At 36.8% G+C, this 18631-nt stretch overlaps 2 protein-coding genes across 3 annotated transcripts in view; one reads left to right on the top strand and one right to left on the bottom strand.

Moving 5' to 3' along the window:
• Nucleotides 1–771, bottom strand: part of LOC121370943 (two pore calcium channel protein 1-like) — a 31898-nt gene extending 31127 nt beyond the window's left edge. Inside the window, exon 1 of the mRNA XM_041496495.1 lies at nt 386–771. Within this exon, the coding sequence (XP_041352429.1) occupies nt 386–562 (177 nt within the window). The 5' untranslated portion in view covers nt 563–771. The remainder of the gene's footprint in view (nt 1–385) is intronic.
• A 337-nt stretch (nt 772–1108) lies between these two features.
• The window catches only part of LOC121370940 (gephyrin-like), a 162554-nt gene continuing 145031 nt past the window's right edge, over nt 1109–18631 (top strand). For both annotated transcript variants that reach the window (XM_041496489.1, XM_041496488.1), the window contains exon 1: nt 1109–1208. In XM_041496489.1, coding sequence (XP_041352423.1) covers nt 1145–1208 — 64 coding nt within the window. In that variant the 5' untranslated portion in view covers nt 1109–1144. The remainder of the gene's footprint in view (nt 1209–18631) is intronic.

The following is an 18631-nucleotide window of genomic DNA, read 5'->3' as shown; positions in this document are numbered from 1 at the left end:
AAAACACCTCAGAAATAATATGAATGTACAGATTAAATTATATTTATTTGGGAATAGTGCAAAAAGATGTTGGTAAAGGATTGGATGGATGAATGGATACAGAATACATGTAAATACATGTAGAAGCTTGGTCGATCGAGTGATTATTATTTTGAAATATAATAATTTTGCATTGAAAATATTTTGCCTTGAAAATATTTTAACTGTTATATACAATACATTTAAAATGAGAATGTTGATAAAAAAAAAAAAAAAAAAAAATCTAATAAATGTAAAGATTCCTATCATCTTTGGTTTGTCAGTTTTATTTCTACCATTTTGATTTGTGGTGTTGATAAAAAAAAAAAAAAAAACCCCACCATTTAATGGATATTTAAATCATTACCTCGTCTTGTAATTCTGGATCGTCACTGGGGGAGGAATGGATGCGATGACTTTTATCTTTTCCGTTTTTCTGCACATCGCTCGAGTCAGCTGTGTCAGAAGCAGTTTCTGTCGATATTTTGTCTGAACTGTCAGCTGTGGTTCTATCTCCAACCACAACAATTACAGGTTCCTCCATCTCTAAGACAACTGCTGTTTTCAACTGAAAATTGATGACAGGAGACCTGTCAACCCCACCTCAAACGTCGACATCCACCCACCAGTATCATACACTCCAGCAAAACAGATGAAAGGCGATCTTCCAGCGGGGTATCATAATTATCTGATAACACAGTACAAATATCACTAACTTTTCAGTTAAAATATAAAATATAATTAATTCAGGCACAAATCTGGCATGTAATGGTAATGAATACGCGGTGCAATAGCTACAGGTGCTGGCATAAATGACAGACAACACAGTAAATACTAAATAAAGTAATTAAGATATCATCTTTGATCTATTTTTAATGATTAAAAAGGGGGCGTGGTTGCTGTTATAAACTCGCGCCGTGTGATTATTCCGCTTATCCTCGAACAATTTTCATAACCAAATTATAACATATATAAAATATTTAATTATAATGTATATTTTCATATTTTATAGATATATTATGAATTTGTAAGGCGTGTATTGTATTACTACATTTGTGTAGCGAAAAGAACAAAAAATAAATATGTTTACGTTTTGTGTTAGAGACATTCCAAGTTAGGCGAAATCATGGCGGACAGTTCGGAACATTTGGAGCGGGAACGCAAGTTGATACAAGTTGGTATTTTAACAGGTGATAATGACATCAGTTTATTTGCTACTGTCATAGCATCATACTTATACGGTTTATCTGTGTATGATGAATAATTTTCAAAGATGAGACCGACAATGACATACAAATTATGTCTTTGTTTTGTTACTGTGTAGGCGAGGTCAAAATACACTGATCACAATTAGTTTGGGGACATTTTCATTTTGCAAAGTTCTCATTGAAATTTAAATAGAGATCCTTCCAAATATTAAAATAGGGGAAAGAGTACCGTATTTTCCCCACAATTGGGGTATTGAATTAACCATATGAACTGGGTATTGCATTAAACACTACAAATGATGTAGTGCTAGGCCTGGATTCGAACTCCAGACCATCGGGACTGGGCAAGAGTACCGTATTTTCCCCAGTTCAATTCACAACAATCAAAGGTAATATTTCCTCCCGTTACCCCCCGATATATACTCTTCAAAAGAAGAAACGCAAAACCACATTGTCGTAACATTTGGAGAATTGATTTAATTATTGAATGGTGAGTCAGATAATTACCAAATGTTGCAGGATTGTTCACAATTCACTCTAGTCCATTGTGAGTAAGTGATAGGACACACCACCAAGGTCAAGGTCATCTGGAGTCAATACCAGGTGTGGCCTCCGCGTGTGTTGACAACTGCCTGGCACCGCCTGCCCATTGAAGCAACCAGAGTACGGATGACGTCCCGGGGGATGGTGGCCCACTCGGCCTGCAAGGCTGCTGCCAGCTCGGGCAGGGTCTGGGGCTGTGGTTGTCGCTGTCGGAGGCGTCGGTCCAACTCGTCCCATAGATGCTCAATTGGGTTCAAATCCGGTGATATCGATGGCCAAGGAAGGACATTAATGTTTTGTTCTGTAGGAAAGCCGTTGTGAGACGTGCTGTGTGAGGCCTGGCGTTGTCATGTTGGAACACTGCGTTGGCGTTGGCCATAACTGGAACGATGTGTGGCCGGAGGATCTGGTCAATGTAGCCCTGTGCATTCAGGTTGCCCTGCACGTGGACCAGGTCAGTTCTGCCAGTGTGTGAGATGGCTGCCCACACCATGACACTACCCCCGCCGAATCTGTCCACTTCCTGCACGCAGTTTGCCGCATAACGTTCACCACAACGCCTATACACGCGACATCTTCCATCATGACGTCGGAGCAGAAATCGGGACTCGTCACTGAACCACACCTGTCTCCATCGCAGTTGAGGCCATTGTCGATGAATCTGGCACCACTGCAGTCAGAGTCGACGGTGTTGTGGTGTTAAGATGACACCTCGAACTGGACGTCTGGCACGAATTCCTACCTCACGTAGGCGGTTCCGTACGATCTTGTCGGATATCCTGCGCAAATCTGGTATTGCTGCGGCTGTGGAGGTGGCAGTAGTCAAATCGTTCCCGAAGGTGGCGTACCCGGATGTAGCGGTCCTGCCCAGGGGTAGTGACCCGTGGTCGACCGGATCTAGGGAGGTCACGTGTTGATCCATGTTGCTGGTAACGGTCCCACAGTCTGGAGATGGTGCTTGGGGACACATGGAATGCCCTGGCAACGGCCATTCTGGATTCGCCTGCGTCTAGTCGGCCGATGGCATTGTTTCTCTGCGGTTCACTGAGACGTGGCATGTCCTGGATTGTCAACTGTCGGTCAGATACAGAGGCCAGGCAAGCGAACACCCTGCACTTTTATACTGTCGGTGTTCATGTTGCACGTGCAGACAACGCACGTGCAGTGGTGACATGGTTTGCACGTGGCTGCGTTTTTGCGAATATTCACATTTTGGAACTTTATTGTACAGTAGCTGCGTTTTATCGAATGTAACCGTGGGAATGTGTTTGGGACATGCAATGACCTTATATTCATAAAGCATGAACCGGTAGGAAACATAAAATCGGAGTTATAACCCATTTGTACCCTTTTGCGTTTCTTTTTTTGAAGAGTATATACTCATAAATTTATTTTCAAGTATTTGCAAAAAATTTAATGTAATAAATTAACTATATGAGGTAAGTATGCTAACAAATATCTTACCACCAAATTAGCTATTATGAATCCAAAAAGTCAAGCGAGGTAACGTATCAACACAAGTATGTCGGCCATTGTTATCAAAACTGAAAATACTGTATTCTACAAGTATACTTACGATTAAAAGGTGTATTCTTTGGCGATTGCTTTCAGAAGCTCCGCAAATATTTCTTTCTTTGAAAACTCTGCTCTCCACATATATTCACACAAATGAAGTGCAAAATTACCACGAGTGCTGTGCGTACTTGGGAGCTGGCGTTTTACACACCACCATCTGTTCTCAATCAGATTTGTACACGCGTTAGACGTTGGATCCACAAAATTCTCAGAATGGTTTACTGTCTCGTGTGTATACCCAAGTCCTAACTCAGTGATTCTGTTGTAGGCAGCCCATAAATCAGAAATTATTCTAGTATTTGGCCTGATATGCTTTTGTATCAGTGCCAATAACGTATTAGCATCCCGTTTGGCAACAGGCACTAAACAAAATTTTCTAGTCTCGCGACAAATGCCGCCAAATACCCATTGCCCATCAACACATCTCCCACGGTGGTATTTACGTTTTCCAAATTTGCACTCGTCTATTTCGACGGTGCACCCGTCTCCTCCAATTATATTGTCGGCATTAGCTTCTAACTGTTTAGCAATCAGTTCGCGACAATAGTTGAAATAGTCCACTACAGTTTCACATGAAGTGCTTTGTTTTTGCCTTTCAACTCTTCCTCAGGTATACTTGATTCTATTTGAGTGTCCTCGATGGATTCTTTCTTGGCGAAACAATAAAGAATTAATAAAGTTCGTCTAATTGAGATATTAGGTGCCTGAAACCAAGTGCCTTTTCTCAGTTGCACTTGATTTTGCAAATTTTGCGATTACATTGGAATCGGTATACAGGGTAATTATGATTTTTCTGATTGATACTCAATAATTTTGTTAACTCATTTTCACAGTTCGGACATTTAGCTTTAGTTGGCAGTAAACCTATTTATTGAGAAAATTCGATAGCTTTAATTTCACTGGAAATATTCAATGATAAAGTATAGAAATGATAAAATTGGCTAACAGAAGGGTTCAACTCAGTGATATTAGTTTCTGTACTCGTACTGGCTATTGGTTCCTCGAAAATGTTGTTATTTATTTGACTGACATTATCCGTCGGCTGTAAATGTGACACACTTTGTCCGCAAGGAATCACCACATCATCATTGTCACTGCTTGAAGAAGACGAAAACAGACTAATACTTTTATCTGTAGAGAAATCACTATTACGAAATTTTGTTTGGCCTGAGGTGAAAGGTTCGTCAATAGAAGAACTGTCACTAGTGAAAAGACTTAAACTTTTATAATCTTTCCGAGTTTTCTTAATATTTTCTGATACTAATTTTTGTTTTAACATACATTTTTTACTCATTTCTACAAATGTAGCAAAGTAGGAAGAAACACTCACCTTTATCTTTTTTTTAACAACATGAATCTTGTGGTGCATGTCATGCAAGCTGTATGTTGAATCATGCATTTTCCTATTGATATAGCACGTGCAGTTAGTTTTGACCTATGAACTTGTACATCAATTTCAGGTCGCTGTAGTCGTCATTTTATAATCACTAGTAGAAAGTATTATATACTCGGAATACAACGATCTCTTTGTTCGTTAATTTCCGTACAATTCCGGTAATTAAAAAATATATTTTATAATAAAATGATTTCTTTTCACATTTAGACATCAGACAATGATAAATATAACTATATTCTGGTCATAAATCAATATTATAATTAATATTTTAAATAATAACCAATATTAGTGATAAACAAGAAGACGACAAATGACTAAAAGTTTTGAACACTTATCATCAACTCACCTGCTTAGCGCAGTTGGATAACAGTGCCACGAATTATCGCTACCGATAGTAGCCGAGGGTTTCCAGTTCAAGACTTGCTGATTCAAGTTTAAGGTAAGTGATTAATTTCTATATGTTGTATGTTAAATTATAATGAAATGATTACATGTATCATCAATGTATGTATGTATGGATGTGTGCGTGAAAAGACAACGGGGTCAGAAGTGGGACACACTACAACATATGACGTTTTTTTAAATATATATTTTTTATATATTTCTTTATATTACCCCCAAAAAAACCATGCCCCATTTTTTTTTTATAGACGCCCCATCAAAAAAATCCCTCTTTAGATTGACAGATAGAGGGGGATATGCCTTCCAACAATCGGTAACGATGTGGGTCCCGGGAGCTACGTATGATTTAATAAGTTTTACTAAAGTCAGGGCGTCGCGCTTTTCTACACAGACCAGAAACACCTGGGGGGTTTCTCGACAAATCCCACCCGAAACCCACTGTCCTTCAACTAAACGGCCTCTGTTGAATTTTCGTTTGCCAAACTTAGCTTCGTCTATTTCAACTACTTTGCCGACACCACCGATTTGACGACTCGATTCCTGCTCCACTATATACGAGCAGACCTCGCGACAATAAGTGTAATAGTCACTGACGGTCTCTTTCGAGGTCGTCAGTGGATGGAATTGACGTCTCCTCGATGGCGTGGCGGTAGTCGAACTGCTTGACAAAGCAGTAAGTCAATAACATACTTTTCCTAAAAGATATTTTAGCTCCAGCAAACCAAGTGCCGCTTCTCAACTGCACTTGATTCTTGCCTTTCCTACATACAGTTTTATTGCATTGAAAACGAAAATCAATTCTTTTCGTTGTTTTTCTTTTGATTTCAAATAATTTAGACAGTTCGTCACCACAAGTTGGACACTTCACACATTTAGGTAATAATTTATATTCTTGACAAAAACTTATTGATTTCTGAACTGTGTCCATTTTTTAAAAATAAGACATGAAGATTTACTTTTCGTATTTTTCCAAGTTTTTTTTTACTTTCAATTTCTGTATCTACGGCTTTACGCTTTTTTGCCATTATGAATGGACTGATGTGGACACAATAAATGTGTGTCCTTTTATTGACTTTATATTCCCACGCAAAAGCGTGCTTCATAATTATCATGCCATGCATGATGCATGCAATGATTGCACACACCCGTAATTCACATGACAATCATTTTCAAAACATTTATTGTGCGTGTAGATAACCTACTTCATTCGTTTATTTAAATCGGACTTTCGGCTCATTCCATAAATGTGTTTCATTAACTTCCTCAATAGCTCAGTCAGTTACGCAGAGGTCTGATAAGCTGTCGTCAAGAGTTCGAATCGTCACAAAGGTAAGTGTAAATTAAAAAATACTACTTAATTATATTAATGACATGTGTGAATGTGTTGAATGGTACAAAGGATGATGAATAGAAGAAAGGAAGGTAAGAAGATAAACAGAAGAAAGGAAGGTTAAAAAAAAATATTTCCGAAAATTTCTTTCTTCTTTACTTATTATTTCAAAGGCAAAACATAGCGATACTGGATTACGAAATATAAACTTCATGTTGGTTTTACAGAACAAATTGTTTTAAAATATATTGTATATAACTATCGCTAACCCTAACCCTAACCCTAACCTTAAACTAATTCCAAGAAATATTTCTTTAAAATAGAGGTGGGGAAAATACGGTACTTTTGCCAAAACTATTTTAATGTATGAAATTGCACTGAGGAAACTACGGTACTCTTGCCAAAAGTTTATAGATTATATAAAGTATTGGAATTGAATTACAAGATCATGGATGATAAGAAATGATAAAAAAAAGTATATACATAAAGAAAAGAAGGTATTTTATTTAAATTTCTTCATGTTAGAAATGCTGGAACGTTCGGAAGTCTTGCCGGATATTATAGAGTTACAAAAGGTATGAAAGATTACAAATGGATAATAAGCGAATACCGTTAATCTTTACCAGTGGCCATTTTGAAATACTAAACTATTATCTACAAAACTAACCTTAACAAGGTTATAGTTGGGCTATGTCAGCCAGAAAACGTTGGAACATGTGTTCTCCTTCTTCTTTTCTTAAAGACCGATACATATACTCTGTCAAATGAAGGTCGAATGATGTTCGCCGTGTGTGTGTCCGTGGCAATTGGCATTTTATACACCACCAGGTGTTCTCTATCAGATTGGTGCAAGCACCAGTAGTTGGATCTAAAAATACAATATTAAAATAGGGCTTTATGTTTTATGCTTAGGGTTAGCCTTAGGGTGAGGGTTAGCCTTAGGGTTAAGGTTAGGGTCTTTAGGGTTACTCTTAGGGTTAGGGTTTATGGTTAGCGAATATATGTACTTAACATACTTCTTTTATACATACCTACAAAATTCTGACTATGATTGACAGTTGAATGTGTATAATTTTTTAAACTGTCTTCCAGTTTATCATACGCCTTCCAGCAGTCTGTTATGATGTGGGTTCCAGGGGCTACATACTTCTCTATGATTTCAGTTAATGTTGCTGTATCTCTTTTGGGAACACACACTAAAAAAACTTGCTGAGTTTCTCTGCAGATACCCCCCAGCACCCACTGTCCTTCTACTAGTGTACCTCTGTGGTATTTCATTTTGCCAAATTTGGCTTCATCAATTTTCGACGACTTTGCCTTCGCCACCAATTTGCCGAGTTGTCTGTTGTTCAACAATAAAGGAACACACTTCTCGGCAATAACTGTAGTAATCACTCACAGTTTCTCTCGATGTAGTCAGTACTTTGTCGTCCGTTGAAGAGATAGAAGTTTCATTAATTGCGTCGTCGTAGCTCAATTGTTTTATAAAACAATACACTAATAGTATACTTTTCCGATAAGAAAGTTTTGCCCCAGCGAACCAGCTTCCAGTTCTTAGTTGTACTTGATGTTTACTTTGTCGGCACAAAGTCTTATTACACTGGAATCTGAAATCTATCCTTTTACTTTTTTTCTTTTTACTTCAAATAATTTCGTTAATTCGTCTTCACAAGTAGTACATTTAACAAATGTTGGTAATAATTTAAACTCTTGACAAAAAGATATGGACTTTTGAGGTGTATCTAACTTTGAGAACAGAGTATGAAAATTAAAAGGCCGAATTTTACCACGTTTTTTTTTTTCCAATTTCGGTATCAGGACTATCAGAACTACGCTTATGTGCCATTTGAAAGAAATCATGTGCCAATAACAAGTACTTACCCTTTATATTACCTTATACTTCCACAGAAAATACATGTAATGCCTTTTTCATGAAACGCATGCAAGTGCACGCACTAATGTATTTCCTTTTATTCAATTGACACCTCAATTATAAATTGTGAATGGTCGTGCAGATAATACATTCTACATGTTTATTACGATCGTATATTTTCGGTAATGTTCGGGTATTTCCGTAAAATCATGTTATACGAAAGACAACAAATTGGACCGTCTCAAACAACTTCCTCAATAGCTCAATCAATAACGCTGACGACTCTCAAGCTGTCACCTGGAGTTCGAATCTTGACAAGGTAAGTGAAAATGTTAATAATTATGTTTGTAATACATGTCATTAATCAGTTAAAATAAACTAACATAAATAGTTATAGTACTACATAAGCTACATACTTATCGCTGGAGTCGCTGTCACTGGAGGTTATTGACGTTTCCTCTACTCTTGACTTATAATCGTACTTTTTAATGAAGCTGTAAATGAGTAGAATACTCCGACGATAAGATAGATGGGAACCCTCGAACCACGTACCCTTCAGAAGTTGGACTTGATTCGGTTTTCGGTGGCACGTTGCTTTATTACACTAAAAACAAAAGTCTTCCCGTCGCCTGTTCTTCCGTTTGATTTCATACAAGTTTGAAAGTTCGGTACCGCACGTTGCGCACTGTACAGTGCGTGGAATTAAGTTTTACTCGTGACAAAAATCTAAAGACGTTTCTATACTTTCCAATCGTTTCCCCAATCTTATCAAATTTAGAGACAGCTTTTTGCCACGTTTTCACTTAATTTCACTCCTTCCCTCACATTCAGTTTCGGTCTCCTTTCTCTTGCTTGCCATAATTTGTGAAGTGCAAATTATACAAACCTGTGTTACCTTTTTATTACAAAAGATCAGTACCACGTGGTTGATTAAAAATCAATATTTTATTGTGTTCCTAGGCTGCATTGCACGTTGTGAATGTTCACAATGTGCATTACGTATAATGTTCCATCATCAAAACCGATGACTACTACTATTTAACTGTCTCTAGCAACCTGTCGCTGTAGCGCAGTTGGTTAAGTGATTGGTACAATTGATGCAAAGATCGAGCTGGAGGCTGGTGGTTCGAATCCAGTGAAAGGTAAGTTATATTCAGGGATGTCATTAATAGGTGGCACCCGGGTATCGAACTTTCAATAAACGGTGCGTCTCGACATTTTGTCAAGTACAGCCAGCCGTTTGTCACAAAACCATTTTTCCATAAATGTTATTTATAATTGAATAGTCTTCATATTATTAGATGATTTATTAAAGTTGTGAATTTCATTAATGTCAGTGTTCTCGCTACTCCATTTTCATGGGATGGGACGGGCCGCCCCGCTATTGCGTTTTGCCACCTCCCCACCCCCATTTATCTGCACCCCTCTTTATTTTTCTGCATCCTGCTATATCTTACAGCACCCAGCTGCATTATTTCGAAATGCACACTTTTTACACGCACTGAAAGAAATCGATCAGTCTGCATACTAGATATCAACGGAAACGAGCCACAGTATGTACGAAAACGCATCTGACGAAAAACTCTAGTAGCTTACGAGTTGCGTTATGTAATATAACAGTATTTTGAACAGCCTCTATTGTGTCCCATACCAGTATCCATTTATATGTTTAATAATAAATAATAAAAGTTATATATTATTTGAGCAATAAAAACAATTTTTATTGTCTTGGCAATCTCCGACAGAAAAAACCCCTTATATTGCGTCAAATGTATCACGCGATCAGAATGGTCATTCTCTTTTGTGTCCACTGACTCTTGTCATATATTTCGACCGGCGTTGTGGTTAGGCCATCGGTCTACAGGCTGGTAGGTACTGGGTTTGGATCCCAGTCGAGGCATGGGATTTTTAATCCAGATACCGACTCCAAACCCTGAGTGAGTGTTCCGCAAAGGCTCAATGGGTAGGTGTAAACCACTTGCACCGACCAGTGGTCCATAACTGGTTCAACAAAGGCCATGGTTTGTGCTATCCTGTCTGTGGGAAGCGCAAATAAAAGATCCCTTGCTGCTAATCTGAAAGAGTAGCCCATGTAGTGGCGACAGCGGGTTTCCTCTCAAAATCTGTGTGGTCCCTTAACCCCTTTCAATTTTCACCCACTGTATTGGGTACCCTTGCCAAGGCTTTACATCTCACTAATTTGGGCACAACAGGCTTTTTGTCTGTTCTGAATAGGCTACACTGGGGTCTTTTTAGTAAAGTAATGTTAATAATAGCTAGTACATATTCAGAAATGTATTTCAAGTTAATTTAGTCTAATTACACCTTAACATTCCATTGGTTTTGAAGTTAGATTGTACTTAATTTTGGCACACCCTGTCTTGCCTGTGTGTTCCTGAGGAGGGGTGAAGTTTATTAGAGGTTTTATTTTAAAAATGCATTTATACTGTAATTGTTTCACAACTACTAGGCCATTGCCAACTAAAGTTGGTGTGAAGTTTCCTTGATTCATAGAGGAACAAAATCATGAATTTGATAATTCTGACCCCTCCTCCTTGAAAATGGGTATGATGCATTTCCATGTGTTATAGATTGGATCAACAGTTTACTCAGGTGATCATTTAAGCCCATGGGCCTCTTTTTGGTATAAGGAATCAAAAATAATAAATCATCATGTAATTATTAAAGCTGCACACCCTAGTTCCATCCAGCGAAAATAAATTATAATTTGGTTAATCTACAAACTTGTAACACACTTAGATCATGTTTTTATCGATAAATACCATGGGAATCCCCATGTCCCAATTGCTTGAAATAATTTTGAAAGTTAGTATTCTGATGTCACCGGTCGACGCACAACAATGCCTACGTCACGACAAATTTCACAGACTTGGGGTGCATTCCTTTCACCTCTCCTGGACATGTTCCAACTGTTCTGTCCTGGTTGTATCCCCTCTCCAGATATCGTAAGACTTAGCAAAATTATTGGTTTTAAGGGTTTGTAACGTTTTGTATTGAGACACTTACTTGTCTAAACTTTATTGTTACTGAAAATGTTCACAAACTGAAGAAAAATCTCACAAATGAACAACAACAAATCGGATGTTGATTGTGTGAACCGTGCACGAGAAAACAAACCGAACCAAAATGATAACGGTCACGTGGTATACCAATGTCTGTGACATTGAAATGGAAATATCCCCTCTAAAAATAGATTAGACCTTGTCTGCTCAATGGTTTTTTCTCAGAGGCCCGTGCCATTTTATGAAATACGAAAAATGCATTTTGTGGTATTACAAAAACCAGGATTACCAAAAAACACTTCAGGTGAATGGAAATGTATATTCTAAATAATAAACGGTAAGTAAAGTGCAATTTTATTTGTGAAAAAATGGGTTTAATAGCGAAAAACAACGCCGTAATGGTTGACAAATAAACGTAACTAGGGTGTGTCCCTTTAAAACTGCTAAATATTTTGTAACTTGATAGGTCATAAAACAAAACTGTAATGGAAACATGATTGAAAATGAAATCGATGAGCATATAACATGTATTAAAATTTTCTTGGAAGGACCCTAATCAGTACCGTTGTCATTCGACCCACATAAAATGACCTAAACACTAATTATTCACCATCGAGTCTTTTTCCACATCATGATTAATGGCTGCCTATAATTTAATTTTCACCTGCTATTTTTATTCTTAATGACAACACTGTATATTTAAATGATTGTTTGTAATGTCCATGTCATATGAAATGTGAATAGGAGGCTCAGAATGAAGGTAGGAGTAGGATAGAACCCCCCCACCCCAAAAAAAAAATTCTTTCTTTGTATCTCTCCCCCCCCCCCCCCCCCCCCCCCCAAAAGAAAAAAGAAGCCTAGCCCCTCTTTTCTATATAAACCCCACCAAAAAATCCCGATAGATAGAGATGCTGGAACGTTTGAAAGTCTTTCCTTAAAATATTTGCCTGCACCCACCTCAGGAAGACAAATATGGCAATCATGTAACTGCATTCGGAGCATCTCAAATTATTACGTACAACTGTGTCCGGTGTATCGGCGCACTTGGTATTTTGCTTAAGTAAGCTTAGGAAGTTGTCATGTTGTTGGAGTTTTTAATGATTTAAAGTTCAATTCCTTTTTCAATGGTTAACCAAGTATCAATATATTTATTGTTAAGGGTGCAATTAATTTTTTTTGTTTTGAATTATCAATAATTATATCATAATTTCAAAATAAAACATTCACCTGTTTTCGTGTATATAAACGCAAAGTAGGTCAGCCTTATTGATATTAAGAATGTTAAAACCAGTCTAAAAACACTTTCCCCACATTTTTAGAATTATAGTAAACGATATAAACATTTTTGTTTATTTTTATTTAAACTGAAAAGGAAAACACATACAAATGCAAACAAAACAAAAGTTTTACACCTTAATTGACAGTCATTCCAGTTCACAATTGTCACATTGTTACAAAAAATAAAGGTGAAATGAGATCCACAATCTACCCGAGAGAAAAAAGTTCATGTAGGCATCTTAGCCATGCATGACAATGAACACTGTGATCGTTCATTTTCATAGTAATATTTTTAACATTGCAAAACAAAAAATTACTAAAATAATCCTTTGATAATAGTGTAGCGTTTATGGGTTACAAAGTGAGGTCATGGGCAGTCTATAAATAGCAGGGGTCAACGATACACATCTACTGCGCCGAATCACTGGACATGCAAATCGTTTTGGATACAAGGGGGTGCCTATATTTATGCACCATTTTAAAATGTTTATTTACTACAGACATAAAACAGTTTGTAGTGTATTTCAGACTATACGTGAAACAAAATAGATCGCAATCAGTTAACTTAAAAAAAAAATTCAACATTCTAGTAAACAAAAGTGAAGCACTCTCCAGTAAACTGGAAAGGGTAGGCGTTTCTTATGGCACTGTCACATTTAAGGCGCATTATATGTAATATTTGTATTTTTATTTTTTTTCATTAAAAGTTAAACATTGATTGTGCAATAGATACATAAAGAATACCATGATCATAATAAATAGTGAGGTGAATATGTATACAGGTAAGTATTCATGAAAACAATGCTCCGATATTGCTTGTTGGTGGCCATGACACAAACAATTACTATTACCTAATAAACTAATGTAGTGAGTAACATGACCTGCCTCAAGTGTGATACAGCTGTGCACAATCCTGTAGAAATGCCTCGTAAATTCCATCCTCATTTCTGATCGTTCGGTACATATACTCGCACAAGTGCAAATTGTAGCTGCCCCATCTGGTGTGGCTGGATGGCAATCTACGTTTGACACACCACCGATTTCGATGATATTGGTGCATGCACCGCTGTCAGGATCTAGCAGCCCAATAAATAGTAAAAAATTACAACTTATTGATAAAATCAGTTTGCTAATAATAAAAAGTGTATATTGTTAATATTGAATATTGCTTATACCATCATAACCAAATAAAATACTGTACCAGATATTATACTTGTTATATATATATATTTATCCTATAACTTACCCATGATATCCCTGTGATAACCTGGTTAATAATGGTATGCAAATCTGCAAGGTCTCTAGGTAATTTGTTGCTGTGGATGGGTCATTTGCTTACAAGCCAACAAGACCATGTACCTGAGCGTAACGTTTTCAAAGATTTGTTTAAAATGCGTGACGTCAAACTAATCTGTGCTAATCGTGATGACGTCATATTATCGATGGCGGCGACTTTAGTACTGTGATTTACTTAAAAAGTAATTAGAATGTTATTTTAGAAGTGTTATAGGATAAATAGAATTCGCTACTCGTGTTTTTTAATATGTAAAATATCAACGTCGTCTATTTAATCGGTATTACCGATTAACATAGACTAGGTTGATATTTTCCATATTAAAATATATTCACGACGAATCCTCTATATATATATATACAGTCAAACTTCGTTAACTCGAAGTTGAAGGGGACGACGAAATAGTTCGAGTTTCAGGGAGTTCGAGTGTTCGAAATTCGTACAGCAGACCTCAAAGTGAAACTGCATTGCAGTATTATCATTTCGTTGATATTGGACGTTAGCACATTTCTTCTGTGTATATGATAAAACTAAGTAAATATTAACAGAAAATAGATAAATCCGATCAATTTGACGTACATCTCTATGTACTTTTATTGTATTAACTGACAGTAAAGTAAAAAACCCGGAAAAACCCCCCTGAAAGCACGTACTTACATATAACCGGAAGTAAGCGATAAATTAAAGTTGATATATTTTTCAAATGTCAAAACAAGGCGGAGCGTAACGTTGTAATAAATTAAAATACTGAATGTCGATTAGCACTAAGTACGTTTGTTTACCAAATAAAAAATACACAATATAAATAGCAAAATTATTATAAATCACAAAAATCATTTTAAAAACCCTCACTAATATAGCGAGACATAACATAACAAATCAAAACGCTGTATGCCAAATAGCACTTGGTTATGTACCTTTTTTTACATATAAAACATTCACAACAGTACAAAATAATTTATATCTCTCAAATCACAAAGTACAAAGAGCAGAACTATTCGAAATTTTTTGTAATTAGAGATTGTTTGGCACACTTGCTTAAAAAATCGTCTTTCATTACTGTGTCTATAATCTTGCACAGATTGAGCAGCATTTCTTCCGAATGTTCACGGTTCTGCAAACAAACAGCGTTAATTGTTATTACAACAGTTCTTTGAAGATTACAAGACTATCCGTACTTTGTGTAATGAGGCCCGCTGCCGTGTACAAACACCGACAACCCAATGCAGGCATGTAAGATCATTTCGTTCCGCATAGTCGGCGATCTATTATTCTGTAATTACCGCGTGTATCATCGATAGCCGAGACCAGTCGGGGCACTCACGCTTGGCTTGGGTGACAATTCATTTTTCTTTAAAGTATTACCGGTACAGTTAAAAGGTTCAGTCACTCCACAAACTTCGAGTTTTGGAAGTGCAATATCCCTTATTTTTTTTATGGTGGGACCACAAAATTACTTTGAGAGATAGAGTTTTTCGAATGTTCGAAGTTTGAGTGTTCGAAGTCTGTTATTACTAGTTTGTGTAGCAGTTCGGCCGGGACCGCCGTTTCACTTCGAGAGATCGACGTTTACGAAAGATCGAAGTTTGAGTTATCGAAGGTCGACTGTATATATATACAATACGTCACCTATCATTCCCATATGTTTACATTGATGTCCGTACTCATTTTACTATGTATTACAATATATACCTCTCAATCTGTCACTATGTCAACCGCTCTTTTTCACACACGCACACACACAAAAAAGACATTTCAACCGCTCTTTTTCACACACGCGCGCACTCACAAAAAATAGACATTCATACCTACAAAATGCTCTGAATGATTCAGTCTTGTGAATGTAGTTATTGGGACTATCCTTTAGGGCGTTGTATGCTTTCCAGCAGTCCGTTATTATTGTGGTCCTGAGAAGAACATAACTCTCAATAATTGGTACATTAAGTTTCTCTATTTTGATTTTCTACAGGCACAAGAAAAACTTGTCGTGTTTCCCGACATATGCCCCCTAACGCCCATTGTCCTTCCACCAATCTTCCACAATGAAATTTTCTTTTTCCAAATTTGGCTTCGTCCACTTCAGCGGTAGTCCCTTCTCTTCCTATTTTTTTCACTCCTTTTTCAACAATAAAAGAACAAACTTCCCTACAATAATTGTAGTAATCTGCTACAGTTCGGCTTGATGAATATCATCAGAACTTTGCGTGTCGCTAATTTCTCCGGATGTGATGGACGTTTCTCTGACAGCATTACCATAGTCCTGTCTATAGATATATTTTTAATTCCATCCATTGCACCACGACTGGTATATCAAAGGTCGTGGTATGTACTATCCTGTCTGGTAGATGGTGTATATAAAAGATCCCTTGCTACTATTGGAAAAATGTAGCAGGTTTCCTCTCTAAGACCATATGTCAGAATTACCAAATGTTTGACATCCAATAGCCGATGATTAATAAATCAGTGTGCTCCAGTGGTGTCGTTAAACAAAACAAATAAATTTCTTCTTATCGTGTTACTTTATTTCCACTGTGGTATGTGGATACTTCACAATACAGACAATATTAGACTGTCAAAGCAGTGATAAAAATAAATGTTTATGATTTGTCAACCCTGAGCCCCTTTGAATAAAGTAGTGTTATATTTTTGGAAAATGATGCTTTATATAGTTGTTAACGTGTAGTTTTGATTTAACAACAAATTACAGCGCATTGTTACCGTACTGCTTTTCATGAAGTTGGTTGTTCAAGTCATTACAATATAATAAATATTAATATGTACCAGAATAATCATGAATAAATCGCATTTTCTACGTTAATTTGTCACAACTTGTGTCAGTTGAATTGTTAATTACATATTGTATTCTGAAATGGAAATGAAACAGGATTTACAAAAACATGAAATGGAAAATGGCTTGGTTTTTTTTTAATGGAAAACCAGTGGGTCTAAATATGCAGCTAACTTGTTTGATATTATTTTTGTCTTTGGTTATTTTATATGTAGGCAAATCAAATCTAGTAGAGTGTTAGCATCTCTTTTAGCAGCAGGAACCAAAAAGAACTCTTTCATTTCTTGACATGATGCCGAAAATCTATTGACTTTTGACCCTGTCTTTGTGTTCCAACTTATTTGATATTATTTTTGTCTTTGTTTATTTTATATGTTGGCAAGTCAAATCTAGTAGTGTCAGCATCTCTTTTAGCAACAGGAACCAAAAAGAACTCTTTCATTTCTTGACATAATGCCGAAAACCGACTGACTTTTGACCATGTCTTTGTGTTCCAAACTTTGTTTCATCTATTTCTACAATGCAACCTTTGCCTCCTAGTCATATTACGTTATCTTTCTCTCTTTCTACCAGTGCACCACAACTGGACAAAGGCTGTGTATGTGCTTTCCTGTCTGTGTGAAAGTGCATATAAAAGTGGGTTTCCTCTGATGTCTCTGTCAGAATTACCAAACATCCAAGAGCTGATGATTAATTAATCTATGTCCTCCAGTGGTGTCGTTAAACAAAACCAACCTTTTCTCTCTTTCTACTTCAATATGACAAACTTCTCTGCAATAATTGTAATAGTCTGTTATTGTTTCTGTAGATGTTTGTTTCTTTTTGCCTCCAGTTTTTTCTTCAGGAATACTTGTCTTGTGTTGAGCAAATTCATAAGAACATGTTCTGCTGAAACTATATAGTATTAATATACTACGTCGCAACAACAGATGTGATGATTCAAACCAAGTCCCTTTTCTTAGTGGTACCTGATTTTTTTCCTTTTTGTTTACACACCTTTTTGTTACACTGAAATCGGAAATGTGGGTAATTGTGATTCTTTTGTTATATACTAATTATTTTCTTAAGTTATCTTTACAGTTTGGACATTTCACTTCCCTTGGTAATAACTCCCAATTCCTGACCATTGTACAATCTTGAATACAAAGAATAAAAATTGTATTTTGTTCTTACTTTTTTAGCAACTGAAACACTTTACACACTTGTACTTGGTACTGGTATCGGCAATGACATTTATACTGGTTGCCACATGTGGAATAAGTCGGCACTTTGATTAATAGGCCTTTGTGTGCAGTATTTTGTCCACATGCCATGGTGTATCTATATCGGATTTACTAGAAAAATAATGTATACTTTGTCCCAAGTCTTGTGTTGTAAACTTGTGAATAGGGTTGGGTACCGCGAAAAAAAACGTACCACGGTATACCACGGTAATGACAGCATACTAATCACTGCGATTCAGTGATACAATAATTGCTCAACATACAATGTCATTTATGTGCCTTTGAACTTAGTGGTCAAACACATATGACATACTACAATGATATACCTACCAGTAAAGATTTTGACTGATTCAGTTTACACTCTATTTTCTCTAAAGTTGAGTAAGCATTAAGCAGCAGAGCCCTCAAAAGTACCCGGTCTCCGGCGGCAAATCGCCGCCTGAAACAGCTTTTGCCGCCGCTTACTTTTCGTTGATGGTAAAAAAAAAAAGTGCTTTCTCTTCTTTAATAAAGTCTCCTACAAAAGGGATCCAAACAAGGTGCCAAAATAGTTGTTTATTTGTCTTGAAATGCGATTAGTTCACATCAAAATTTGATTTTTCAAATGTTTCTAGGGGAGGGTCCCCAGACCCCCCGCTTTGCCCCCTGCTATCATCACTGTTGTAGCCTGCTACTTCTTA

The sequence above is a fragment of the Gigantopelta aegis genome, chromosome 4 (genome assembly GCF_016097555.1).
Source record: "Gigantopelta aegis isolate Gae_Host chromosome 4, Gae_host_genome, whole genome shotgun sequence".
Taxonomy (NCBI): Eukaryota; Metazoa; Mollusca; class Gastropoda; order Neomphalida; family Peltospiridae; genus Gigantopelta; species Gigantopelta aegis.
The sequence above is the reverse complement of the archived record's forward strand: the minus strand, read 5'-3'. Positions and strand labels throughout refer to the sequence as shown.